Here is a 27,081-nt window from a genome sequence, read left to right as displayed (position 1 = left end):
TGCTGTTGTGTCCCAGTACTGGGCATGCTGGCCCAGGTGCAGGCTGGGGAGTCTGTTCTGGAGGGTGGCTCTGCTGTTCTGCACTTCGAAACTCCTATCCCTGGAAGAGGTGTCCCTGGCTCCAGACCACACCAAGCCAGGCTAACCACAGGCAGGAAGGTTTTGATGACTCCACAATCAAACAAAGCAGAATCTCTAATTGGGTTTGGAGGGTGGCCAATGGGACTGCTGGGACTGGGGGAGGGCTATGTCCTCTTTCTCAGCAAGTGGGAGTAGGGGCAGAGGTCATAGCTTCCTGGGCTGCTACCCATGGTTGAACTGATTTACCAGGGATGTCATAGTGAAGCCGATGACCTCGATGCAGCCATCATCATGGCGCTGGGGTTCAAAGTCGTGGTGCTCCCCAGGGTTGCCCCAGGGCATGGTGCCTGCACAGTACCTGCAGAGAGACAAGTGGGGGGCAGAGTGCTACCTAGATCCAAAAAGGACCCAAGGCATGGGGCAGGGTGGGGGCGCATGGAGCCCACTGCTCGTGGGCAGGGGTAATCACCTTGGAATGTTAAGAAAGACGAGGCACTGCGGTTTCAGGTCCTGGATCTTGGATGTCAGGTCTGTTCCATCACACTGAAATGCACAGATAAAGCTGCTGTGGGCAAGGGGCCCAGCCCAGCTCATGTTCCCTGGGAGAATAGCTTCCCTACCACCTTCTGCTCAAGGTGCTAGATCCTCTGTACTACAGGACAGTGCCTTCCAGGTGCTCTCAAGGAATGCCCTCTCACCCACAGGTACACCTGTGCTCTTAAAGGAACAACTCTGCTTGTGTACAAACCCCTCATGCTCCCTGTCCACCCCCATGCAGACACTCACCACCAGTTTGACGTGCTTTGCCAAGTCTTTGGAGCTCCCAGTAAGAAAATCAGAAAATGCTGTCTGCCAAACACAAGACACAAGGTTAGTTTCTAGAGACTCCATGGCCAAGCGGAGACCAGGAACGTGGCTGGATTGCACAGGCCCATCAGATGTTACTGAGTGTCATGCCAACCCCCTTCAGCTGCCAACATTAGGCAAATCCTCTTCCATTTCAAGGCACCTTGGCTTTGATCAGCCCCTTCCCTCCCCACCACCCTATAATACAGGCCACTGGACACCTCACAGCTCTGCCGAGGCATCTCAGTCTCAGCTCACGGCCCCCTTGCCTGGTCCTGGCTTCTGGGACCAGCTGTGTTCTAGGACCAGGGTCTTTCTGATTAGTGTCACAAAATGCAACGGCTTCTCTGGTTGTGAGGAAACAGGGTGAAACAAACATATTTGGGCCAATAAAGGGAAAAGAACCTGTGAAATCCTATGGCCTATGGAATGCAAAAGGTCAGATAAAGTGATCGTAATGGTCCCTTCTGGACTTAGGCTCTATCAATAGGGAAGCAAGGCACCAGCCTCCTGACATGAACTGGGTCTGAGAGGGCACAAAACAACTATGGATCCTACCCAATCTGGAATAATGGATCTAGTAACACAGAGAGCTACACAGCCAGGGGGCTGCAATGGGACAGAGCTGCAAAAAGGCTAAAGCAATTGGGGACTGTATGTGCAGAGGCCTCCCATGTCACAATGCAAAAGGAGAGTTGCTTGCTATGGAACTCTAGGGAGGTCCTGTCTGGGATTCCAGTTTGAGTCTGAGTACCTCAGTACAGGGATGAGGAGTTCAAAGAGGTGCTGAAGCAATTATTGCACGACAAGACCTACAGTTTTGCTACCCACTGCCCCCCCCCCATGCAGATGTCCAGAGAAAGCAGCTGGGGAAGTAGCTATGAGTAGATAGGAATGAGACAGGCAGGGCTCATCTCCCCTGGAGCCCCATGCACTCACCCCAGCATAGAACATTTTATTCCGAAACCGGCTGTTGAACTTCTCTGGATTGGCCTCTAGGGAAAGGAGGAATGAAGCAGCATTACTCACTCACTCCCAAGACAAACTTGGCCATCTGTCTGCCCTGCCCTCAGTGGCTCCAGAGCCAGCCATCCCTCCTGTGCCCTCTCCAGTTGTCTCCCTCCATGCTCCTAAGTGGGCTCTCCCCCACCACCCCTTCCATCTGCTCACATATGCTCTGCAGGCACCACCCAGTCAGACCCTCCCCAGCTTCTCTCCATTTGCTTCCCAGCCAGTTCTCCCCTTGCCACATCTCCCTGGCCATCCTTTTTTGTCCACTCCCCCGTGGTGAAGGAGCCCTTAGCTACAAAGTTGATGTGTGCTGTTCACTCTCCTCACACTGGTCTGGCCTGGCCCTAATGCTTTGCAGAGGGTCCTAGACAGCCCTACCTCACCCCTAAGTACCTCGTGATTCGTGAAACTCTAGGGTCACACGTGCATCAAAGCCCAGGCTGAAATAGTTATTGAAGACATCAAGGGGAAGCTGAAACAGAAGGAGAGGAAGGTGAAGCCAGTGACTACTGAGAGATCCTGCTAGAAGCATGTCCCCCAAGAGAGAAGCCACACTTCTCTGGCAACCTGGTAGCCATGCACTGAGAGCCATGGCCAGCACAGTGAACAGAGTAAAGCTAAGGGAGAAAGAGACCTCCCTCCTTTCCAGAAAACAATGGTGGCCATGAGCCCAACAGCCATGTGTTGGTAGGGATGGAGCACCTCTTTCTGTTGCCCATAGGATAATTGCCCAAAAGAGTCAGCATGGAAACGGGTTCAGCATCCACAGAGGAAGTCAGGGTGACATGTCGAGTCCAAATAACTGCCCAGGATGAAACAGGATGGCAAATGTGGTGTACGTGATGTTTTTCCTATGCCAGATGCATCAGGAGCTGGGGGTCCTTTGCCAGCCTGTCCTGCTTTCCTGAAAGCCTATGATGAATTCTTAACCTTCTGCTCAGGAGCCCTCAGGGGATGGAAAGAAAGTTTCCCAAGGGAGCAGGGATGTCTCCGTTCCACCGATGTTGTTCCAACTGCTTAGCCCCTCTCCTGACAAGGATGTGACTAGCTTGCTGTCTGCTCCCACCACGACTCACTACACTAAGGGGACAGTCCTGTGAAGATGCCTTGTGCCTACAGCAAAATCTTCATCAAGTCCCTGTGGTGATCTGCAGCATTATCTTAGTTCCAGCTACCACTCCCCCATACTCCACAGGCTAACTGAGCTGTGAGAAGAGAATGCCAAAATTTGGGGTAGGGGGTGGAGATAGACAAACAGGATGATGGACACTGGCCCACTGATTGCTGAGTGCCGTCTGAGCTGGGGACAGACAAAACATGCTTGCCAGGGGGCAGGAAGCCTGGGCACAGCTCAGGTGCAGGGGGAAGGGTCTCACCTTGTCCGTGGCTGTTTCATCCTTCTCCTCAGGACTTGCTTCGGTGTTTGGCTCCACATGGAGATTCCAGCGGTCAAGCTGCACTATATTTCCATCCTCCACATGTGACAGGATTTTTGACAGGGGCTCATCTGTATAACCCTATGGGCCAAAGCAGAGCTCAATATGCCAACAGGCTGGGGCTGTACCCAGAAAGAAGGGGGAGTGGGGCTGGGTCAGCATGCCCCAGAGCAAAGGACAAGGGGGCAAAAAGGTGATGATATTTTAAAATACATATAAATAATGAATCTTTAATTAAATACCTTTCCACTGAAAAATAAGCCCATTTAAAATTAAATTTGAAATTAAGACAGCCCACATGAAGGCCTAATAATTTAGATTAATAAAAACACTCAAACAGTACATGTTTGCTGCCCAAGTTTTAAAACCCTGAACTGGTGGAAATCATTAGCTAAGCAGCTGGAACCAAAATCTGTTCAAAGCATGAACCCAGCTTTGACAACAAGGGTCTCTTCTATATGTGCAGAAAGACCATTGTTTTTGCTTCAGTTTACTCAACTAGGTCAGTTCATTGACTAGTTCATTCAGAGTTGAGAAATGAAAAAGCAGGAAAGCCTGGCTTCCTTCCTTTTTCAAGCTCTGAATAAAAACGAGGTATGAAAGGATGAGATCTACTCATTCAAAAAATTTGAGGAGGGGGGCCAACAGAAGCAAACTATTCAGTTCAGGAGCTACAGATAAGACTTCCTTTGTTTAATAGAGCAGTTGGTTTTAAATGCAAAGCATTCTGATAAACTTGCTTTTTTTGTTCCTCGTGTATCCAGTACATTCAAGACTGTTTTATTTAACTGAGTAAAAAAAAAAGAAATTAAAATGCTAGCTTGGGCATTTTTATTTGAATTCATCCAAGTGCTGCTTGATTCAAAAGACAAATAAAAATGAAGCATCATTTAGTAGAAAAGGACTGCATCATTTGCCATTTTCTAATGTAACAAAAAAAAATGAAAAAAAAACCCCCAAAAGGTCTGGTAAGCTATAAATTGCTTCAGCAAGTAGGCATAGCAATAATGTAGCTGAATGTACCAGCCAGAGAGAGTCAACATCCCTTTAGGAAAATAAAAATAAAGCACAAATGCCAAACAAGAATCAAGTAGATGATTTCAGTCACAATTAAAATCAGTGACTTAAATTGCTTACGTTTAAACCAATCCACCAGGATAAGCAGCGCTATGCTAGGTCACTAAGGGTGCAAACAAACATTGCACTTGTGTCACTATTATTATTTTTATGGTGGCACAAAGGGAAAGCAAGCAGACATCTAATCCATTTGTTGCACACCACAAATGACCGAATTTGTGGCTCTGACAAAAGGTGGTAACAGTTTCTGCTGCTTTATTGTAGCAACTGTCTGTTTGCTTTATGGCAGAGAGTGTAGGCAGCCTGTGGTCTCCAGTCATCCCAACCAGGCACTCCTGGGCCTTGAGGGGCTGGATTCTGTGCATCCCACGGATTCCCATGCAGGATTGAGCCCCTCAAGCCCCAGACATGTCTGCCTGGCTTTCCCCTTTTAGAAAAATGCCCCCCTCCAGAGATTCCACAGGGCATATCCCTGCAAGTGGGGAACCCCAGCTTTCTCTGCTTACAGAAACGCTCCGTAGAGAACCTCTGGCCATTACTCTGCAAGTGGGGAACAGGTTGCCCACCATCCCACACAATTAATACGTGGGGTAATGGGTGACAAGCATTTTGCCCAGTGAAGGAGATCTGGGCTGACGTGCACCCTGGCATAGCCCCTACCCTGGCACAGTCCCACCTCCCTGCAGCAGATACGCCAGGTTGAGCTCTGAGTTACTTGCCACCAAGGGGCAGATTCCCCATTTATAGCTGATGTCATCTGTGGGACAAAAGTTAATTTGCTTAGGGGCTGGGCCCCTGGGTGAGACACACATGAGAGGGCACCCTATGTGTCAATCAAGGCCCTCTCCTAGACTTCTGCAGCACTTATACCAGACACCACATGCAATCTTTCCTACACCCAACAGTGCCCCACACTGCTCTCATTTCCTCTGCTGGCAGCTCTTAGGCATGACCTATCTTACAGCAAGGGTGGAAAACCTCTCCAAGTCAGAGAAAAGCTCTCAGCTCCCTCACCCCTTGCGGCTCAGCTCTCTCCTCACTTCTGCCAAACTGTGCTTAAAGAGCCCGCACTGCCATGGAGCAGCTGTGTGCTAAGTGCTCCCTGCATCTCCCTCTGCAGGTACCCTTTCCCTCCCCTTCCTCTGTGTCACTTACCCCACCCCAGTTCAGTGTCCTGGCCAAGTCGTTCCCAGTCCCCAGAGGCAGGATGGCTACAGGAGGAGGAGGATTCAGGCGCAACTGGTCTAGGATGGAAAGGATCCAGCCCACCTGCTCAAACAAGGAAGGCACCTAAGAAGCGCCCTGAGATTACCAGCTGCTGTGAGCTGATCACCTCAAGAGAACAGAAAGCATTAGGTATAGCGAGAGCAGAGAAGAACATGGAGGCTGGGGTCAACCCAGTCCCTCAGCCATTTCAGAAGCTTTCTACCCTGTAGCTCGAGGAAAATCACAAGTCCCACCATTTTAAGACATGTGTAGCCTGTCCCAAAGCAGAATTGGTGTAACCCTGACCATGGCAGTAAGCCTCCCCAGTGTTTAGCATCGCTCAACGTACCCCACCCAAACTCCAGCACCTTCATAAGTAGTCATAATCGTATTGAGCCCTGCAACCCAGATTCCATCAGGGCTCCTGCAGTCAAGCATCCCAATGCTTCTGCTGCAAAGGGGGAACAAGTGCTTCTCAGTACCTAACCTGGAAGGCAGGGTTAATCTTCCAGAGACAGAGATAAAGCTTGGGAGGATCCTAGGCTCCGGCTGCCACACTTTGCTTAGCTGAGGGTTATGTTCGCACCTGGCCAGGAGCTCCAGGGCTTGCATAAATGGCATTAAAAGGGAAGCAATGACAGCAGTCATCTTCCCCTCTGATATGGAGATATAGTCCTGAAAATGTATAGGTCCCAGTCCACCCTAAAGCTTGATGCTCAGATGGAGATGGAACATTGCATGCTGGAACCCGCATCTCTAATGACAGAGCTTCACGGAGATTCAGTGGGGACACATTGCCCAATTTTGGATTAGATTAGAGGTGTCAAGGCTATGCCCTGTGGGCTGGATACATCTCATGGAGCCACATTATCTGGCATGTAAAGCTACTGGGGAAGCCAGGGATTTGGGAACACGGTAAGTGGGGATGGAGCTTAGCACTTAATTTTGGCATATAAAGCCTCACTGGGAATGTTTGTCTGCAGCAGAGGGGGCAAGAGGTGGGTAAGTTAATCCCTGCAGCTTGGGAATTTTCAGTGGTTAACACTGCTGCTACTTGCCCTGCTGCTGGAGGTAGGTCTGGATATGGTCCATGACCCCTATGGTCTAATTTACATCTAGCTTGGGATAGGAGGGGGGGACAAAGGTGTTTGACACCCTTGGAAGGAGCTGCCACCTCTCCTGAGAGGGCAAGGGGCCTGGAGAAAGGTTAAATCCCCATGACAGCAGTGAAAGCTGAGAGGTTGGGACAACTCACCGTGCCATCCCCGCCACATGCCAGGATGCGGAGGTTGTGTACCTTCCGGTACATCTCTAGCCTGCAGGGGAGCAGAAAAGGGAGGGGGTCACTGATACTCCAAAGAGCCGCAGTGGTCAGTCAGGCTCTTTCCAGAAGGAAAGCTTGCAAACCCATGCAAGTCTCCCAACTACCCATGTTGCACAGGGCACTGCACATGCAACACTGGGTTAACTTTCCCAGGTCCCCAACCAGTGGGGTGACCATCTGTCCCAGCTGGAAATATGGGACATCTGGGACACTGCCTCCCTCACCCTCTCCTTCCTCTCTCCCTCCCAAGTTAGCAGCTTGTTGCAGGGAGAGGCAGAGGTGGAGCAGCATGCTGCGACAGGCAGCCTACCCAGCTAACTTCCTGGGGAACCATGCCCATTTCCTTTCCCCACCAGACTGTGCCCCATGCCCAGGACACGCTTTTTAATCTGTGCCTCATGCCTAGCCTCTAAAATCTGTGCCTCATGACTGGCCTCTAAAATCCAGGACTGTCCCAGGAAAACTGGTAGATAATCACCCTACCAACAAGGGAAGCAGGTTAGAATCACTGCCTCCATTGTGCAGATGGGGAAACTGAGGCACAGGGAGGTGACAGGAATTGCCCTAGGTCACCTAACGAGCTGGGAATAAAACTCCAGTGTCCTGGCTCCCAGCCTTTGTGTCTCAAGCATTAGACCAGGCTTCCTCTGGGAAGCATTAGAGTCTGAACTAGCTGGAAGATAAGACCCTAGAGACATTCCCTTGGCACTGAGCCTGCACTGGATGCCCAGTCACACAGTGTCCTGACAGGGGCCTTTCAGTAGAGCAGCCCCTTGCCAGCTGGGGAGGAAGGGCCCAAAGGCCCCTGGGAGAGATTCTGCAGGCAGTGGGGACAGACCTGCTGAAGCCGGTACTCACGCTTCCTTAGGGCCACCCTGGCTGAGGTCGAAGACTTGCCGGGGATTGAGATACCACATGAAGGACTGGATGATCTTGGCTCCCTAAGAGAATGACAAAGACCTGAGGGATGAGGACATGAAGAGCCCCATGGGGACTGTGGGGAAAATAGGAATCTGGAGTTCTGATGAGTCGGGCAAGGCCTGGCCGGGGGACAGGATGCCAGTGAGTAAGGCTGGCACCACACAGGCTGCTCCTGTTTTCACAGCTGAGACACCACCAAACACTGGCTTCTCAGCAGCTGGGACCGGATGGCTCCATGGGGCTGGATTCCCAGGGGCACACAGGACAAGGATCTACCTGATTGCCCCCACTTTTGGGGTTCACAAACACCAGGAGGGGCTTCATGAGCGGTGCTGGCATGGGCTTGATAACGAAGGGTTTCCATCGTCCCTCCTGCAAGAGACACCAGAATCCCATTAACAAACTGGGGAAATACCAACTCCCACCTCTGACTGTCTCCCAGCTCTCAGGCACAGCAGCATCTAGACATGGGGTTCACAATGCACTATACCACTCCTGAGCCCAGTGGGATCCAGCTACAGAGCCCTGTACTGGTCTTTGCCCCTCCACAAAGATCCACCCCCATCTTTTTTTCCCTCTTCTTTTCAATACCCCTTGAGATCCCAGACCTGCCATTCCAAATGCTGCTCATGTCTCAGCATCCTCCCTCCATTTCATGCTACTCAACTCCATGTCACAGCTCATGCCCTCCTCTATCTGGCACACTGCCTGCCCCAGCTCCCATTTCTGCCCTCAGCCTCCCCACTTCCCTTCAGTCCTGCCCATTCCCAGTCACTCTGGCCCTGCTCTCTGACCTCAGGTCCCTTTTTGCTGGATTTCCTCTTGAATGATGTCCTCTTCTTCTTCTTACTGGACTTCAATGGATTCTAGTGAAGAAAAAAAAAACCCACATCAAGAGCTGTTGGCCAAGAGGGAATCCGTGAATTAAACAAGAGAGCGAATTCCATGGGAGAAACTCACCTGGGGGCGCCGGACACGCAGGATCCAGGTGGGTGGGATAACAACAGCAGCATGAGCCCCCAGTGAGCAGGGTTCCTCAATGTGTTGCAGCATGAAGCATGACACCTTACTGTGGTACTGAGAGGGAGAGAGAACATGGCTGCCCAGTTGCTTGGGCATGGCCTCGAATGCCCTACTTTCAATGTATGCAGCACCTCCCGCTCCTGAAATGATGCAGGAGCCTATTCATGGCCAGGCTTCCAACAGGGGAGAAGGGGGCAGGGGACCTGGATGAGGTGAGCTCCCAGCAGCTGCAGCAATTCCAGCCTCTCTGACTAAGAGGCACTGTAGGGAACAGGTCATGAGCACTGACAGAGCTCCTGGCTCGTGTTTGAAATCTGCATGGCAATCAGGGGTCACCAAAGCATATACGGGTGTGAATGGCAGGACTGTACTCACGGCTTGCTTACACCAGGAGCAGCTGATGGCCACAATCTCCTTGCTGTGGAAAGCAAACTTCTGCTGGAAACCCTGAGGAAGAACAGAGGAAGAGCTCTGAGCAACTCTTGCAGTGAGGGGCCCGCTGAAGGGGAAGAGAGGCTTGACAGGAAGGGCAAATGCTAGCTGCAAGAGTCAGCCAGTGTGCCCAAGGTCTCAACCAGATGGCTTCCCAATGCCAGGGCCATGGACAGGGATGTCCAATGTGCTCCAGCAGTTGTCCTTGGAAGCCAAGGAAGGCCTTAGCCTAGGGGCTTGGGGAGGAGTGGGGAGTCCCTTCAGAACCTACTGGATTCACTGGGAGTCCAAATCTGCATGGGAATCCCAAGACTGGATGAACCTGGGAAGAATAATCTATTGGGTGTTCACAACTGCTCCACTCCCTGCCTGAAGGGAAAGAGTTAAGAGTAGTGGCTCTAAGGGAGCTGGAAGCTGTTCCCAGGAGGGACTGCAGGATTCTTTCCTATGGACCCTAGATAAGTCATCTTCCCCAGCATGTCTGACTTCAGCTCCTTTTCAGACTGAGGGAGGAGCAAGAGGCCTTCTTACCTTTCCACACTGTCGGCACTTCCCTTCCTGGCGTCTCCGGTGTACCCAGTGATGTCGGACAATTGCAGGCTAAAGGGGAAAAGAAAGAGGCCAGGTTCAAAGAAAAGGCAGAGAGATGTACACACAGGACCTAGTCAGTACTCTCTTAGGCCAGCACCCAGATCATTTCTCCCTTGTATTTTCTTTAGCTTTGACGGGGGAATGCAGAAGTCCCTATGAACTTCCCAAAACAGCCATGAAGAGGTTCACCTCAATCAGCACTCAGCTCCGGGCCAGGCCACAGAAGACAAGGGCCCACACAAAGATCTCTGAGAGATGCGAGGGCCCTTGCACTTTACCCTGAATCTTAATAATCCTCAGAAGAAACCCATGCCTGGAACACTGCTGTACTACATTAGAGCTGAGTTTAACTAAATAACCATTGTTTCTTGCAGCATCTCAACTAATATCTGGTTTTCAGTTTCAAAAGCAAATGGAATGAAGGCAGCAGCCAGTTACTGCCTATGGTCAGGTTGGGCTGATACAACCGAATGTGTCCTCTGCCAAACTGTTCTATGCACAACTCAAACTTTTTTTTATAGCTCAAAAAGAACCATAATAACCATGCTCAGCTTCTATGTAGCACTGGCCTACAACCAGGCCTCCATAATCAGGCAATCATCCTGCTATTTTTCAGTTGACACTTGCAGAAACATGTAACATGTTTACATAGAACATTGTCATAGTCAGGGAAAAAGCTATTTTTCTTAAAACAGAACCTGAAAATGTGAGGTTGACTTACACATGAGACTGACTTGAAGCCAGAACAATACAGAATGCTGATTTAGTTAAACCAACCCACACTTCTTCTTCTTCCCATCCCTACCAGATAAACCCAGCTTATACTGCTTTAGCTGGCTATCGTGTGATTCTAAACAGATGTACTTAAATTGGCATACACACGTTACACTGACATAACTAGTAACAATGTAAACTGAGGCAGCTTGTGTGTGCTGACTAGTCCTCACTCAGGACAGCACCTGACAGTTATGTTCCTAAGGAACTTGTCTGCAGCCAGGTTAACCCAAGCACTCCTAGGATAGACAGTCTATTCTCCAGAATGGGGATGCAGTTCCCCTTCAATCCTGCAGCAAGAGTACCATTCACATGTGTGGATCACCTCCCTGCTGGGCCCCCCTCGGGCCCCGGGAGAGACACGCCTGGGCCAGGGGTTAGCGAGGAGTTAGTTAGGGTACTTCTGGAGAGGCTGGATGTGTTCAAGTCCACTGGTCCGGACGATCTTCACCCTAGGGTTCTACAGGAACTGGCCGAGGTCATTGCGGGACCCCTGACGCGACTCTATGAGCACTCATGGTACTCTGGTGAGGTGCCGGAGGACTGGAAGAGGGCCAATGTGGTCCCTATCTTCAAAAAGGGAAAAAAAGAGGACCCGGGAAATTACAGGCCAGTTAGTCTTACCTCAATCCCGGGTAAGCTCTTTGAAAAAATTATCCTGGCACACATCCAGGAGGGCCTTGCGGGGGAATGCATGCTCAGGGGCAACCAACATGGGTTCATCAGTGGCAGGTCTTGTCAGACCAACCTGGTGGCCTTTTACGATCAGGTCACCAAATCATTAGACGCAGGGGTTGCTGTGGATGTAGTCTTTCTGGACTTCCGGAAGGCTTTCGACACTGTCTCTCACCCTGTCCTCATCAAAAAGCTGGGAGACTGTGGTGTCGATGCCCACACGGTCAAATGGGTCGCCAACTGGTTGGAGGGCCGCACCCAGAGGGTGGTAGTGGACGGGTTCTTCTCGACCTGGAAGGACGTGGGCAGTGGGGTTCCGCAGGGCTCGGTCCTCGGGCCCGCACTGTTCAACATCTTCATCAGTGACTTGGATGAGGGGGTAGAAAGCACCTGTTCAAGTTTGCTGATGACACTAAGATGTGGGGGGATGTGGGTGCACTAGAAGGGTGCAATAGGCTACAAGCTGACCTTGACAGGTTGCAACAGTGGGCGGATGAGAATAGGATGGGGTTTAACACTGATAAGTGCAAGGTGTTGCACATGGGGAGGAAGAACCGGCACCACACTTACAGGTTGGGGAACACCCCTCTTGCCAGCACGGAGACGGAAAAGGATCTTGGAGTCGTCATTGACTCCACGATGAACATGGGCCGGCAGTGTGGGGAGGCAGTCAAGAAGGCCAACCGTACCCTGTCATGCATCCACAGATGCATCTCGAGCAGGTCCAGGGAGGTGATCCTCCCCCTCTATGCGACACTGGTCAGGCCGCAGCTGGAGTACTGCGTCCAGTTCTGGGCGCCACACTTCAAGAGGGACGTGGACGATATGGAAAGAGTCCAGAGGAGGGCCACTTGTATGATCAGGGGTCAGCAGGGCAGGCCTTATGAGGAGAGGCTACGGGACCTGAACCTGTTTAGCCTCCATAAGAGAAGGTTAAGGGGGGACCTTGTGGCCTGCTACAAACTGGTCAGGGGGGATCAGCGGGTATTGGGGGAGTCCCTGTTCCCCCGTGCGCTGCCAGGAGTGACCAGGAATAACGGTCACAAGCTGGCGGAGGGTAAGTTTAGATTAGATATTAGGAGGCGCTACTTCACAGTCAGGGCGGCTAGGGCCTGGAACTGGCTTCCAGGGGAAGTGGTGCAGGCTCCTAGCCTGGGGATTTTTAAAAGGAAGTTAGATAAGCACCTTGCCGGGGTTATCTGACCCCGGTGCTCTTTCCTGCCAAGGCAGGGGGTCGGACTAGATGATCTACCTAGGTCCCTTCTGACTCTAGCTACTATGATACTATGATACTAAAGCTCCTCTCCCAGAGAAGGAAATGGGCACCAGTGTGCAAAACAGGGAAATCCAGAGAGCGGGCAGTAGACAAACTAGAGAGGCTGAACTTTCTGCACAGGCCAGCACTGAGGCACACACAATTAAGATGAATAACTGGAAGAGGACTGCAGCAAGTCTGAACTGTTCCTCTTACCACAAACTGCATCTCTGCCAAAAGCCTGTTAGTGCCTCTGAACAGGCGCATAACAGCAACAAGAAACCTGAATAAAGATATCAAAGGAAGTATGAAAATCCCCAGTGGGCAAAACAGATGCCCAGCCCAGTTCATGACAAGGAGAGCACTAGAAGGGTTTGCAATCTTGAGCACGGATGAAGAAGGCAAAAACTCAACATTGCCAAACTTGTCGTGCTTGTTGGGAAGATGCACACAGCTCCACATAACCATCATGCTCACCCCATTCTCCTGGTTGTCCACCCCACCCCACTCCCAATCACGGGTGGCACCACATCCACACAAGCCGACAGTTCGCCAACGAGCACTGCTATAGCTGATGCCTCCTCACTCTGGCAATGCTGGGAGCCAGGTCACTTGCACATGTAACCTGGGCGGTACTCCAAGAGGCACCCCCTCTCCAATTGAAGGGATCAAAGCAGGTGCACAAGCTCTGTGGGAGATGTAGGGACTCTCCTCCCCCTATAGAGCAGAGCCAGACCACCACTGGGGACTTAACCATATACCTTTTAATACTGGGAATATAACAGGCATAAAGCAGAGGGTATAGTGGACACTACAATGCCCCAAGGAGGCAGGATTCAACAAAGATTAGACACTTACAATCACTGACAAAAAACAGGGTTAACAAAATATAAAACAAACAGCAGAACAAACAATACTGGTTGGTAAAATATAAAAAGGCACAAAATGCAAAATGTCAAATGACAAGGAAATATAGGGCCTTGGTACCTGGAGGGGGAAAACACAATGGTCCCTTTCCACTGCAAGAAGATCTACTTCTTGTTATCTCACTCACCCCAAGTCACCTCAGTTGGGACTTGAATCCAAATCTCCCATGTAGTAGGCAGGAACACTGCCACACAGCCACTGCTGGTGGCACTGCTCCAGCCTGCTAGGGATCTTGACCTTCCCGGAGCCCCGGGCCCACATGGAGCTGCCTGGCCTCTGATTGGAGGAGCTGGAAGCAGAGCTGGGAACCTCTCAGGTCACTGCTCAGATCCTTCCTGGAGCGGGGGGAGCCTCTTCTGCTGGCTGCAGCCTCTCCTTGGGGATCCTGGAGACCAGTGAGGAGCCTCTCCTGCTGGCCGCATGCCACACTGCTGAGGGTCCCACTGCTGCTTGCAGGTCCTGCTCTTTCAGGCTCTTCCAGGGCACTGCTCCTGCCCCGCTGGCCAAGCTCTTGCCAGCTCTGTGAAGCTCCTTCCTTGTTGTCCCTCACTAGTCTCTCCCCTGAGTCATCCCACGCTGCCCTTTTATCCCCCTCCAGGTGATCCAAGGGGCCAATCAGGAATTGGGGGTGGGGGAGGAGGGGTTTCTGGGGCCTGATTGGTGAGGAAAGGGAATCCCAAGTCCTCCAATCATCTTTTGCCCTTTCAAAACCCCTGAGCTAGGTCACTGCCAGCTAGCCCATCACACACACATCCATCATCTCTGTGTCAGCTCGTGAGCCAAAAGCCCTGTGGGGCAGGGATGACTCATTCCACGGTCTGAGTGCAGCCAGGCACAATGCTAGTGCTTAATGACTGCTGAGGGACTTCCATCATCCCAGCCAGGGGGCTGATTTGGGTAGGGGCAATATGTTCCTTCAAACTTTTAAGAGAAAGAAAGAGACAGACAGACAGACAGACAGACAGACAGACAGACAGACAGACAGACAGACAGACAGACAGACAGACAGACAGACAGACAGACAGACAGACAGACAGACAGACAGACAGACAGACAGACAGACAGACAGACAGAGACAGTGCTTGTGTGCATGCGCACACACACCATATTCTTCTCTCCTTTGTCTTCCTCACTCAGAGAAGAGGGGGTATCACTGCTGGGGGAGCCTGAGGTCACTGCACAGAACAGCAGCACTACTTCCCTGCTCTCCACTCAGCAGCTATTGAGATACAATGGGAAGGGGAAAATAGGCCTGCATGACCTTATGTTTGCTTATTGTTCCTCAGTGTGCTTTGTGCCCTGTCACAATTGTGGTGAGGATGCAGTTCACCACCAAACAGCTGGATGTTTCCTCAACCCCTGACTCACAGGACACATCCAGTCCCTGATGCCATGTTGTTCAATGCAGGGCTCCACACAGATTCAGGGGGAGCCCTGTGGGTTGTGCCTCTGCATGCTAGATTGGGAACACAGGACAGAGCAGGGCCCGATCCTGGTGTGTGGGGGCCAGATGGGGGTGCTGGAACTGCAGAGCCTGATCCTAGCCAGGCAGGGGTGGTGTGCCCCCATGCCATCTCTGTCCAGGCAGAATCAGGCCCCAGGGCCTAGCACTGCCTCTGGCTGGCCCCCACCCAGCCAGGATTGGGCTCCAGGAGGCGGTGATGCAGGGCACTAGAGCCCAATCCCAGCACACAGGGGTGGCTGGGGCCCATTCTGCACTGTGGACCACCCCATACCATCCATGTGGCCTGAGGGGCCAAAGGTATGAGCATCACTAACAAGTACTCCTGGGTACTTTATGTGGTACTCCTAGTTCTGTATTCTATTGCAAAGTGGTTCAGTGGTTGGAAGGTACTTTCTTTACAGCACCTTCAGGGGTCTAGCTTTATTTCTTGCTTACAACTGATAAGGTAGTTCCTGGAGGTAACGGTCCCAGGTACTGTAACAATGGGCACTTTCCAAGTTGGTTGGGCTAGGCTCTCTTTAGAGTCTCCAGAGAACAGATTCTAAGCTTTGCTTCCATCTTAACAGCTAGCACAGTGCTGCTCAGGTGAACCCTCACTGTGTAGCTCCCCCAGGGAGACCCTAGGTCCACATCTTATCAAAATCTCCCTTGGAGATGCCAGCTGTTTTGGTTTGCCCCATGTCTAGCTGGTGTAGACCCTATCCAGTCCCCTAAGCACCTGAGAAAGCTTCTCCCTAGGAAAGGCACAGGGTACTCTCACTAGCCTTACTCCAGTGGTGCTGAGGATGGCAGAACTCTCCAGAGGGTGCATTTGTTTTTCCTCTGTAAGTGGCACTAAGCGGGCACTTCTCTGGCACCAGTGTGAATTACTGGACACAGCCTGGAGGGCAATAAAGCAAGACTGGACACAACACTTCCCCCTAAACACCACAGGACTCCCTTAGAGGCTTGAAAGAGTCCAACCATCAGCCATGCTCTTTTTCATTCACTCAAAGGCAGCACTGGGCAGGCTGACATTCCTCCCAGGAAACATGTCTCTGGCCCAGGAAGTTCAGAGTGCTGGTCAGCAGTTGCCTGGGTAGTGGCAGGTCCCACTGTAAGGAGCATGAGTTCCTCCCATCACTTACAACAACTCTTTCTGGCTTTATTTCACAGAACCAGCCCACATGATGCCCCTCCAGTTCCAGAGCTCTTGGCATTTCAAGGGGAACACAAAGTCTGAGCCCCTGCCCACAGCAGACAGAAGCCAGTCTTTCTGAGATCTCCACAACAAACCAAGCCAAGTCTTGCCCTGCCCATTCCCTCCCTCATTCCTCAAGCCCTTTGCCACTAAATGGGAAAGGGGTAGAGGATCTCCCCCTGGCAAACACTAGAAGTAGCTCCACAGAGCCTCTCACCTCCCGAACATTCCTCGATCCTGACTCCCTGAAGGAAGGTTTGCAGCGGAAATTTATCTGCAGATTTAATGCACACAAGCAAGGCATCAGTGAAAGCATCATCTGAAGGGAACCTACTAAGGTCTAGTTTGATGTGGCAGGTCCTGGGGCTTCCTAGGACAGGTGCTGCTTATTGGAGATGCCCCAACTCACTCCCCAGTAAAAGAATTTGCACTAGGGGACTAAAGTGTACAGAGACCTGCAAGCAGTCTGCCACCTTCTGAAGGGGCAGTGGAGTGGGGTATCTCCCTCATATGACAGTACACAGCTCCCAGTAACTGCAGCATTCAGAGCTCATGCCAGAGAGCAGGCTGACCACAGAGGGGCTGCCCCAGCTTTTCAGATCCAAAAACAGGCTGTAGTGTGCTTTACTCACTTTCTCCAGCTGCTCTATGCAGGGCGTGTGCACCACAATCTTGCAGGCTGCGCATTTGCGCCTGGTCAGAGGCTTTTGCTGGGACAGACAGAAAAAAAAAAGAGCTAGCCATTCATATTGCTACTCATTTACCAGTCAGGAAATCTGAGATCTCCAGCCCATGCCCTGGGGGAGCTCCCAAGCATGAACATCTCTATGTTCTGCAGTAGGGGAAGCCAGATGGAGGAATGAGCATGGACCTGAACTCACAGTAGGCAAGAGCCTCCCCTGGTCTAAACAGCCTTCCTCCACCAACCTGCCTCAGCCTTGCCCTGAAGCAGCCTCCTCTGTGGCAAAAGGGGAGGAGACACCCCACTGGCCAGCCAATCCTACGCATCTCCCAAAACTGCCACAAGGGTCCAATTAGCACTACCTGGCAATGCTCACTGGGAACAGGTCGAGACCTCAGGCTCATGGTACATGAGCCAATGATCAGCTACTGGGGGGATAAGATCTCTACCCCCAGCACCCTGGGCTGAATCTCACCTGAATGCAGAGTGAAGCAACATGTTACACTTAGTCCATGCCAAATCTTTGGAATGATAAACAGTGTTAAATCTAGAATATGCTGTAAGCCCTTGCACGTTAAGGATTAATATCACTGTTTGTCTGCACAGTTCTGACTCACCCCTGCAGGGCTGGCCAGAGCCAGAACATCTAAGCTCTATCCCTGCTGCTGGGGGAGGATGTGCAAAGGGGGCTTGGAGCAGTGCATCCTGGGATGCTAGAAGACTAACTTGCTTATTTTACTGCTGTGAAGCCACCCTAACCATAGCAACCCAGAGTTAACCCTCACCTGAACTGGTATAATTTTGAGATACTCAAGGGCACTTGGCACAAGTTCATGAACTTTAACATGCAAATGCTTATGTTTCAAGTGCTCTTAGTATGGTCCAAATGGAATGTGCAACCTCACCCTCAGAGAGGTACGCCCCTGTGGGCAGCCCAGCTTCTGAGGTCACAGAAGTGGATGCCTGGAGTTCCATTTCCTGGCTTGCTCTTTTGTCGTGGGGTCCTTCAGGAGAAATTGTGGAAACAGTTCCCTCTTTGGGGTGTCTGAGATCACAGGAGCCCCTCCCAGTAAATACTTCTGCCTGATAAAGCCACCCCTAACAGATTGCAGAAGGCCACACACCTGCTATGAAGTTCCAGCCCTGATGCAGCCTCAGCATCGGGCAGAGTCTGGAGGGGACCACACTCCCTCTCCCACAAGCATTAGTCTTTTCTTTGCTCAACCCTCAATCGCCTCTAGCCCTAAACTGCTGTGCAGAGAGGAATTCCAGGGGTTCTAGGTGGCACTAAGTCTCCTCCCCAAAGGAAACAGGGCTGACCACTGGTTACCTGAGGCTAACTTACCAGCATCTTGGCCACACAGTTCTGTTCCCCCACATAGCAGAAATCCCCAGATGCATTGGTCTCGAACCAGATGTGCTCCCCATAGACCGCAGTCTCCTGAAAGGCATAAGACAATACTATCCTGAGGGAGGAGCACTGTGCTGATCTCAGGGACTGAAAGGGTCCCAACACTGCTCAGGACCCATTGTCTTCAAGGCATCCTGCTTGTGACAGTCGGACGCAAGAGCCTAAGGATCAGGCACTGTGATCGTAGGGTGCACGGAGACCCCGACTTTCAGAAAGAAATCAAAACCCTCTCAGAGCTCACAACTGGCCCAGATATAGCAAAGCCCCAGGAGAGTGTGTAATCTCTCTCTGAAGACTGAGGGTAGGACCGCTCCATACAGCAGTTTGCATGATTTAATGCAGCCTGTCTGCAAAGTGTCCCAAACAATGTGGCTCCTGGGCACTGCTGGGCAAACACACCTAACTGCCAGGGACTGCCCTGTTCTCCCTTTAGTGGCTGGTGCACTGCTGTATCCCACTTAGGGTGCTTGTACACATAACAAAAATGGGCTGTTTTTGTGTTTTAATTGTGTCACACTGTACATGTGCAGGGTTTTTTTAATGATTTAAATGAGTTTGCTGTGTTGCAAGTAGTTTAGTTTGCAACGTAGCTATTTGTAATGTTGCAGCCTCAAGCTGCCAGCAGGTGGATGCTGCCTCAGCTTGGGCTCAGGGCATTAGGGAACAGCTGAATTGCACTGGGTGCTGCCCTCGAGCTGAAGCAGCACCCACACACTAGCCACCCACCCAAATGGCCCCAGGGGGAAAGCCCAGGGCTCCCCACAGCTCAGGGCCCACCAGCAGCTCACCCCCTGGATGCAAGAGAAACAGGCAGGCTCCGTGCTGCGGAGAGCCTGGTTCTTCCTTCCACAGCAGTGACACCCCCCAGAGCCACTCAGCCAGGATGCTAGCTGTGTGGGTGCTGCCTTAGCTTGTAGGCAGCACTCACCGGGTCCAACTCTTCCCCAAGCCCATGCACTGGGATCCTGCTGGGCACTGTGCCCCATGTGGGTTCGGGGAAGAGTTGGATCTGGCAGGTGCTGCCTGCAAAATGGAGCAGCACCCATGCATCTAGCACCCCCAGGGAGTGCCGCTGCCCCAGAGGGAAGGCCCAGCCTCACCCCCCCAGCTCAGGGGCTGTGTCCCCCAGTGGTAGCTCGCATGGGCAAGCTCCACTGAAGGAAAAAAAAAAGTGGCAAGGGGCCTGATCCTTTTTCCTGGTGAAGCCTGCTCGCCTCTCCTGTGGCTGCAAGGGTGAGTGAGCAGCTGGTGGGACCTGAATTGTGGGGGGGCATCAGACCTTCCCTCCATAGTGGTAGCACCCATCCACTAGCAGCCCACTCAGGCTGCTCAGCCCACTGGCAGCTTGTCCCCTGCAGCCACAGGGCCCACAGGAAGGGAATAAAAAGGATTGGACCCCTCACCGTAACAGTGATGGAAATCCCTAAATTGAAATGGTATAAAAGTGGCCTTAGTGCCAATTCGAAATGGACAGCTGTCTTCACAGAGCAATCAATTCACCCTCTGACTGCTTCTCCTCCTTTTGGAACCAGCTCTACAGCACCCAGGTGAGCTCACTGCTTCTGAACACAATTCCAATAGGACTGAGTACCCCAGAGCAGAGCATGTGTAGAGGGGCTGTCCCCTTCCTGCTCCAGGATAGGAGAACTCAAAACGACAAGGCCTGAAACCAGCTTGAAGCTGCCTGTGCAAAGGGGCATGTATATCTCGGGTGAGGAGAAAGCGGTGACTTCCATTCCCTGCTCTAGAAGCCAATTTCCACTCTCCAAGTAGTCACACCTGTCTTCTGGGGAAATGAGCATGCTGCCCCGTTTTTCCTGGCACCCAAGGGCTGGTAGCTAGCGAGGCTACAAATGTGCCAAAACAGAAGCCACCAGCACTGACTCATGTCCCTCCTGCTCTCCTCGCTGGCAAGGCCATAAGCCTAATGCAGTAATACAGAACCTCAATCAACTGCCTGCAACATGAAACACAACTTACGCTCCAGTCCACAGTGCTGCGGATCTGCCTCTCTGGGTCACTTCTCAAGGCAAGTGCGGGGCTTGGCTGTGCGACCATGTGCTGGAGGCCAGACTTGGCTATGGCTTTCCTGGAAGACAAGGGAAGGGTGGCTGTAACAGTGCATTGGAAGGTGGACTTGTGTAAGGTACTGCATGGATCCTCAGTTGGGTAAGCACTGCTGGAGGTGGATGGGGTAGAGCATTAGCCCTTAGCACTACTCCCAGCAGAGGGCCCAGAAACGATGCTGAGTACCCCGGAATTAGAGGCTGGACAATACCACCCTCCCCAGCCACCCATCAACACAGGGTTTGCTGAAGGTGCTGGGATCTGGAAGCCCATGTGGAACCCTTTCCCAACCATGCACCTGTGGCTTCCTTCTTCCCTCTAGTGCTGGCTGTCACAGAAGGCAGCTTATGGATCTGCTGTAGGCTTTAAGCCAGGTGTATCGAAGTCATCTGGTCTCTCAGGCTGGGTGAGTGGTGCAAGGCTGGTCCATGGGCTGGCCCATGGGTTGGATTTGGCCCAAAGAACCCTCACCACATTGCTGCTCTGGGACCTGCGCCGCACTCAGTGCCCACTCCAGCCAGTTTGGGGCAAGCACCTCATGCAGCACAGTATTGGACTGGCTGGGGCAGGCGCCATGTGCAGCATGTGCTCTGGGCTGGCTGTTACATGTAAGAGCAGCCCAGGTCCTGCATGCAAGACCCAGGGGCAGCACCAGGGGCTGGATGATGGGGCTCTGTGGGCCAGATCCAGCCCATGAGCCATATCTTTGACACCCCTACTTTAAGTTAACAAAGCTGGCATTAGCGCAGACAACAGAGAACCCAGCCTCTAGATCCAGAGGTGTTGGATTAGTCCCAAAGCTGACTATCCACCACCTGTGATACCTTCCACTATAAAGCTAGGAATCTTAGACTTGCCCCAGCAGAAGCCAGGAAGCTCCCAGGAGTGAAGACTCATCAGACACCCTGGGATACCACCTCACTTGAGTGTCACATGTTGGTGGAGAATCAAGAGCCAGAAGAAGTTGGGTGGCTGCCTGCAGGCCCTGGCTCATAAGGGGCTTTCTGCCTGCAGGTCAGGTGCTTGAGGGCAGTTACCTTCTTGAGGCTGAGGCAGCACCTGGGTAGAGCAGGGCAGCCGCTCAGCTGAGGCCAAGAACATGACACAGGGTTGGAATTGTTCAGCCATGGGAGTGCCATTCCCATCAGCTGTGGGGAGAAGCACTGTGCAGCCACATGGGCCCTGCAGAGCAAGTCAGCTCCAGACTCCAGCCATATCTCTATCCCTCTCCCAGCTCAGAAGCATTTTCCTCTCTCTCCATCAAATGCCCTCCTCTAATCACCAGTTCACACCCCTCAGTTTCTGGCTTTGGTGCAAGGGGTGGACAAAAACTTGTCTCCTCTGGCCTGTGACTCTCAGTTCAGAAAGAGGGAAAAGGAGATGTCAGCTCCTTGGCCTCTGCTTGGTCATAGCCAATCTCCAAAACGTTGCATCTACAAATGCACTGAGAGCTGAAAGGACTGAGCACGGGGTCTGTTAGGTGAGACCCATGGGAGCTTGAAACCCCAGCCCCCTCCCTCCACTTAGTATTTGGTACATCATGCCACTATCAGCCTCACTCCCACCTTCCCTACTCCAATCTTGCCGCACTGTGTATCACTCATCCCCCACCCCCTGCCTGGACAGCCCCCTGAATGCTGCTCCTCTGGGAACACCATACATACAGCAGCAAAGGGCTCCAGCTTTCAGGGGAGGCACCAGTACAGGGGCCATAGGCAGGCTCTGCTCCCAAACATTCGTGTGGGGCTGCTGACGCCGGTGGCATGCCTTCGGAGAGAACCCTCTGTCTCTTGGTGGCCAGCTGGGCTCTGCCTTGTGGGAGCAGCACACCCAGCGTGAGGACCTCGCTAGCGCGCCGTGGCTGGCTGAGGCGCCGGTAGCTCCCATACAGCCCATAGGCTGCCTTGCTGTACACCACGTCAGCAGGCAGGAGGTGAGATGACTTGCGGCGCAGGTAGCGTGGAGCACGCAGGAGGTGCCCCACGCTAAGAGGGCGTAGCACAGGGGGCCAGGTCTGCCAGGGAAGCAAAGCCTGCTGCTCATGCCTGTCCTGCTCTGCTTCCTCAGATCCGGAGGTGACAGTCTCTTCCCAGTAGGCTTCCTCCTCTGGCCCCTCCTGGGGTGACTCGGATCCAGAGCCCTCCTCATAAGGCAACCATTTCCCTTCCTCTTCCTCCCTCGTTTGGATGAGGCTGGCCAGTAGCATGGAGGGGCCCATGAGGTGGGTGTCGATGGCACGCATCTGGCCCCCATACTTCTTCTGGACTGAGAATCTGGGGCTGACACATGGGGGGGTGGTGCTGGAGCGGCGCCGGGTGCTCGAGCTGCCCTTCCTGGAGGAGCCCAGGCACAGTGAGAGGCCCTGGAGCGGCGTGCTGGACCGGCAGCGGTGCTGGGCCAGTGAGGCAGAAGGCTGGCCCGCCAATGAGCGCCGCCGGACCTTGCCAGTGGGCACTGCCACGCTGGCACGCCGGGACCTCGAACACCCCTTCTTCCTGAAGTGCCTTTTAAAAAAGGTTTCCATAGTGACTGGGGGCACCTCAAATTGTGGCTGTTAATACAGAAACCAGCAATTAGATGTGTAAGGCCTCCTGCCATGGCTACATATCCTCATGTCCCAGAGGAGATGTCCACAAAGCTCTGGAAGGGCTCAAGATAGAGCAAGGGGTGGACAACAATCCCAACCCACAGACAAAGGAGTTCCCTTAAGGATGCTCCCATCTTGTATCCTCTCCTGGGGAGCTCCTGGCTCTGGGGAGGACAGGAGGGAAGGTTGTTGTGACAGCTATGGTCAGGCCTCCATCAAGGGAACAGGACAGCAGATATGAGGAGCTGGTCAACAAGCTACTCACTCTCCTAGTGCAAGACAGCAGGGCTCAGATTTAAACAGAGACATGATTCTGCCCCTGGACCCAGTTTGGGAAAACTATGGCACTGGGAAGGAGTCAGGCTGCAGGTCCCAGACGTGCCCCAGAGCAACAAATGGGTTACAGGCTGCTAAGCTGCTGCTCATCCCGGGTGTCCAAGACAGCATATGCCACCCCTCATTGGAAGAGAGGAGTCTGTACAGGGGATCCCACTCAAGTCTGTCCTGCTGGTCAGAAAGGCCGCAGAGAACACTCCCAGGGCAGCTTTCCACAGTGAAATGCAGAGCTCCTCTAGTCAAGCAGAGCAAACTGGCACATACAGACAGTCTGGGCCTGGGCACATATTCAATCTACCACCTGCTGGTTAAAAGGACACATGGAGCAGCTGGACAAGGAGAACACAAATAGCTGCAGAGAGACTCTGCAGGCCAAGGGCTCAAAGGGATAGTCACCAACCCTTACACAAAGCTCAGGTTAGGAGCCAAATATTGAGCCCATGCACTCATCCCCTTTATGGTGGTGCCTGTGCTTCCCTCAGCTCAGTCCAGGGTGCTGCATTGGGTGGCATCACTCAGTTTCTAGTCCCCTCTGTGTCCCGTGCTTGTCCTCACAGGATCAGAGTGCTTCTAGCTCTTCTTCTGAGCTAAACTTTCACTTCCTGCTTCTCAGAAATTGACCCAAGCTGTTACTGACCTCCTAGCTCCCAGCACTGGAGGGCACTGAAGTGTTTCAATGGTTAACAAGGTTCCTTGGGTAAATGTGATATCTTTTATTAGTCCAACTAAATAGTTATACAATTGTTCTTTGCAAATTTTCAGGTACAAACACCCTTCTTCAGGCAGAGGGAGTGTTTCAATGGCTAACTGCAGGCCACACTCACCCCCTTGTGGTCATCAAGGGGATTGCGGCTACTTCCTATTATTCTCTCTCTGCATAGAGCTTTGCAGGAAGAATTGTTTTGGTCTGATTGTCTTTTGTAATTAAGGTGTAAATGCTGGACCAGACACAGGTTCCCTTTAAATCAGAGACATGCTCACCAACAACTTCCCTTGAGCAAGGTGGGACAGAGACATAGTGCTGGGTGCCTTTAGTACAGACAGCTGGGAACTTCATGTTCCACTTGCATAGAGAAGACCATGGTATATTTATCAAGGTCAGGGATTATCAGGTGCAACTATGCCTATGTTCTACTTTCAGTATTTCCCATGCTCCTGGGCTTTTTTGGTTGCCACATGAGGCAGGAAATGAATGTTTTCCCCTTCCTGCTACTACATGCATGTTGGAGGTAAGAGGAGGGAGGAGTTTGCCTTCCTTTGAAGCATTGGATGTTAGCTGCAGCCAGGATCAGGGATTTTGACTGGGGTGTACCAGTGTTCCTTCCTGGCTAGAGGGTCTTGCCCCTCTGCTCATGGTCAGACCTGGCTTACCCCATTGCCAGACTGGCACAGACTGTGGGGGGTTTTTACTTTCTTTACTTTCCTCTGTAGCAGGGGGCATGGCCCTCTTCTTGGGATCTCTCAAGTGCATTTCAACACCCTTGCCACAGCAGAAATTTGGCTGCCACAGTGACCCTGCTTTTATCCATGGCAGATTAAGGTGTTACCTCTTGTGGTTGTGTCAGGGTTGGCCATGTAGTTCTCCTAATATGTTAGACATTTGATTTGTATACGATAGTCTGGATAGGGATGATCCTGCATCATGCAAGGGGCTGGAATAGATGACCTCTGGAGGTCCCTTCAAGCCCTACTTTCCTATGATTCCTAGAGGCAGGTATGGTAACAGCTTCCTTCCTGTTGCTCTTGGGAAGATCCCCTGCCCACAACTGTTCCCCAACTACTTCCCCCTCTTGCTACCTTATCCCAGTTGCCTACTTGTAAACTCAAGCACTTAAGTAAGATGCACTTAAATCTAGATATATCACAAGCTAAGCACTCAAAAGTTTACAAGGAAAACACTGGGAGGGCAGAGAAGGTGGGGAAGAAGGTTCTTGCCAGGACCTGAGGAGCATGGAGCCTAGCCAGGAGATCTGGAGCAGAGCTGAGCAGAGAGAGGAAAATAATCCCATCTGTTCTGCTCCTGGTGGAAAGAGCTTTAAATGACTCTTAAGCTTTCTCTGCCCAACACTCAAAGCTTGTCAGGTTGCCAGGATACCACAGCTGCATGTGAACAGCTTAAAGCTGCTGGCAGAGAAGTTTTAGGCACTGGCTGAAGCACTCTGACTAACATGCAAAGGTTTAATTTGGAGGGAGATACTTTGAACAGCTCTACAGGCCTATTCTCCAGATGGATTTTCTGTCCTACTGCTCAACCTGCCTTCAGCCATTTTTACAAATAAAAAAATCCAGGAAATCTTCACAAGCAAAACCTCATTATATCAGAATTAAGGTTCCTCAACAAAAACAAGTGCTAACAAAGCAAGGGAATCACAGTCTATGCCAACTTTCATACCCAACACCCTAGCAGCCTTCAGTCACTAGCCTACTATCATCACTGTCCTCAGATACCTAGTATGGCCTGACAGGATGCAATACAATTTGGTATGGGTGGATGGCCATCCACCACAGCAGTTAGGCAACCTGACAAACATCTGCCACGCATTGCTGTCTTGCTGCCTCCTCTCTTCTATGTATTTACCTGAAGTTCAATATGTTCCCAGGAACTGAAAACAGTGTGGTACTACACAGCCTTAGATCCTGCAGCAATGGGTCCATATAAGAAGGCAGACTTGTTAGACAGGACCTTTGCTGCCCTGTTCATTTTGGATACAGACCCAAGATGTCAGAGTGTGGCTCTGTTTAGTGCTACATAAGTTAGTCAACTGGGTTTTGTTTTGTTTTTAGTTTTAAAGTCAACACAGAGTTTGTATTGTTGAGAAGTAAGAGATCTTGAGTGTGTGCTTAGCTCTCTTGCCCCCTCTTCCACCAGTAGGTGAGGATGCTAAGAACTGTAATAACAGGATTAGGTTGGTCATTGCATTAGCAAGCAATACAGTGCTACAGGATGGAAGTCAGAGTTATGAGACACAGAAGGCTTTGCACTTCTATGGGGTGTGTCTTGGGGGTCCAGAGTACTGCTAACCTGAAAGCAAACCTAAGGGCCTTGCCTCCACTGAGGGTCTTCTGATAGGGCAATATTGGTTAATTTTTTTGGCAGGCATGCTACAAGTTAGCTCTGCACCATCCCTAAGTGCCACTCCAATTCCCTTCCTCTGCCTGATCTGCTGCTCCTTCTGCTCTCTGTCCCCTCCTTGATCTGTTGTGTGCCCCACACACAGACTTCCCATGACACTTGGGGCATGCATACAGCAGGCTGGTCACCAGTGTGACAGAGCTTGGACATATATATTTGGAGCCATTTCAAAAAGCAGCGCTACATTCTATTTGCTTTGTGTGGGCACATTGAGAAGGATGAAAATGTTACAAAACTGCTCCAACTTTATCCCTGGCTAAAGCAGGGTTAGAGTTGGGGCAGTTCTGCTACATTTGATATTTCCCAGTTTGTTCATGCATAACAATCAGAATATACCACCTGCTTGGAAATGGCTCCAAATGTACATGTGTCCATACCAAAGTCTTCTACCACAGTTCACTGCAGCTCCCCCACAAATGGCACTCATGGTAGGGTGAGTGTAAGGTGCCTAGCAGTGCTTTATCCACCAGGCCATCTTACTGTGTCTAATTTTGGGTCCCCCACTATAGAAGGATGTGACTAAGTTGGAAAGAGTCCAGTGAAGAGCAATGAAAATGGTGAGGGGGCTGGGGCACATGACTTATGAAGAGAGAGTGAGGAAACTGTTCTCGTAAATAAACTGACAGGCTGTAACGCAGATG

General features: G+C 51.7%; 1 protein-coding gene across 3 annotated transcripts in view; it reads right to left on the bottom strand.

Moving 5' to 3' along the window:
• Positions 1-27,081, bottom strand: part of DGKZ (diacylglycerol kinase zeta) — an 81,412-nt gene that overhangs the window by 22,636 nt on the left and 31,695 nt on the right. For 2 of the 3 annotated variants that reach the window (XM_090033042.1, XM_090033043.1), the window contains exons 2-20: positions 22,049-22,935; positions 20,298-20,406; positions 18,252-18,347; positions 16,857-16,934; positions 16,442-16,498; positions 9,889-9,957; positions 9,301-9,372; positions 8,863-8,979; positions 8,697-8,768; positions 8,179-8,274; positions 7,840-7,922; positions 6,913-6,973; positions 5,607-5,720; positions 3,315-3,455; positions 2,332-2,410; positions 1,867-1,922; positions 868-930; positions 551-624; positions 328-439 (exon numbers count right to left, since the gene is read on the bottom strand). In XM_090033042.1, the coding sequence (XP_089889168.1) occupies positions 328-439; positions 551-624; positions 868-930; positions 1,867-1,922; positions 2,332-2,410; positions 3,315-3,455; positions 5,607-5,720; positions 6,913-6,973; positions 7,840-7,922; positions 8,179-8,274; positions 8,697-8,768; positions 8,863-8,979; positions 9,301-9,372; positions 9,889-9,957; positions 16,442-16,498; positions 16,857-16,934; positions 18,252-18,347; positions 20,298-20,406; positions 22,049-22,908 (2,409 nt within the window). In that variant the 5' untranslated portion in view covers positions 22,909-22,935. The remainder of the gene's footprint in view (positions 1-327; positions 440-550; positions 625-867; positions 931-1,866; positions 1,923-2,331; positions 2,411-3,314; positions 3,456-5,606; positions 5,721-6,912; positions 6,974-7,839; positions 7,923-8,178; positions 8,275-8,696; positions 8,769-8,862; positions 8,980-9,300; positions 9,373-9,888; positions 9,958-16,441; positions 16,499-16,856; positions 16,935-18,251; positions 18,348-20,297; positions 20,407-22,048; positions 22,936-27,081) is intronic. The other variant, XM_090033045.1, reaches the window with a different exon arrangement.

The sequence above is a fragment of the Crocodylus siamensis genome, chromosome 2, assembly GCF_052110815.1.
Source record: "Crocodylus siamensis isolate JL-2025a chromosome 2, ASM5211081v1, whole genome shotgun sequence".
Taxonomy (NCBI): Eukaryota; Metazoa; Chordata; order Crocodylia; family Crocodylidae; genus Crocodylus; species Crocodylus siamensis.
This window is presented reverse-complemented; position numbering and strand designations above follow the sequence as displayed.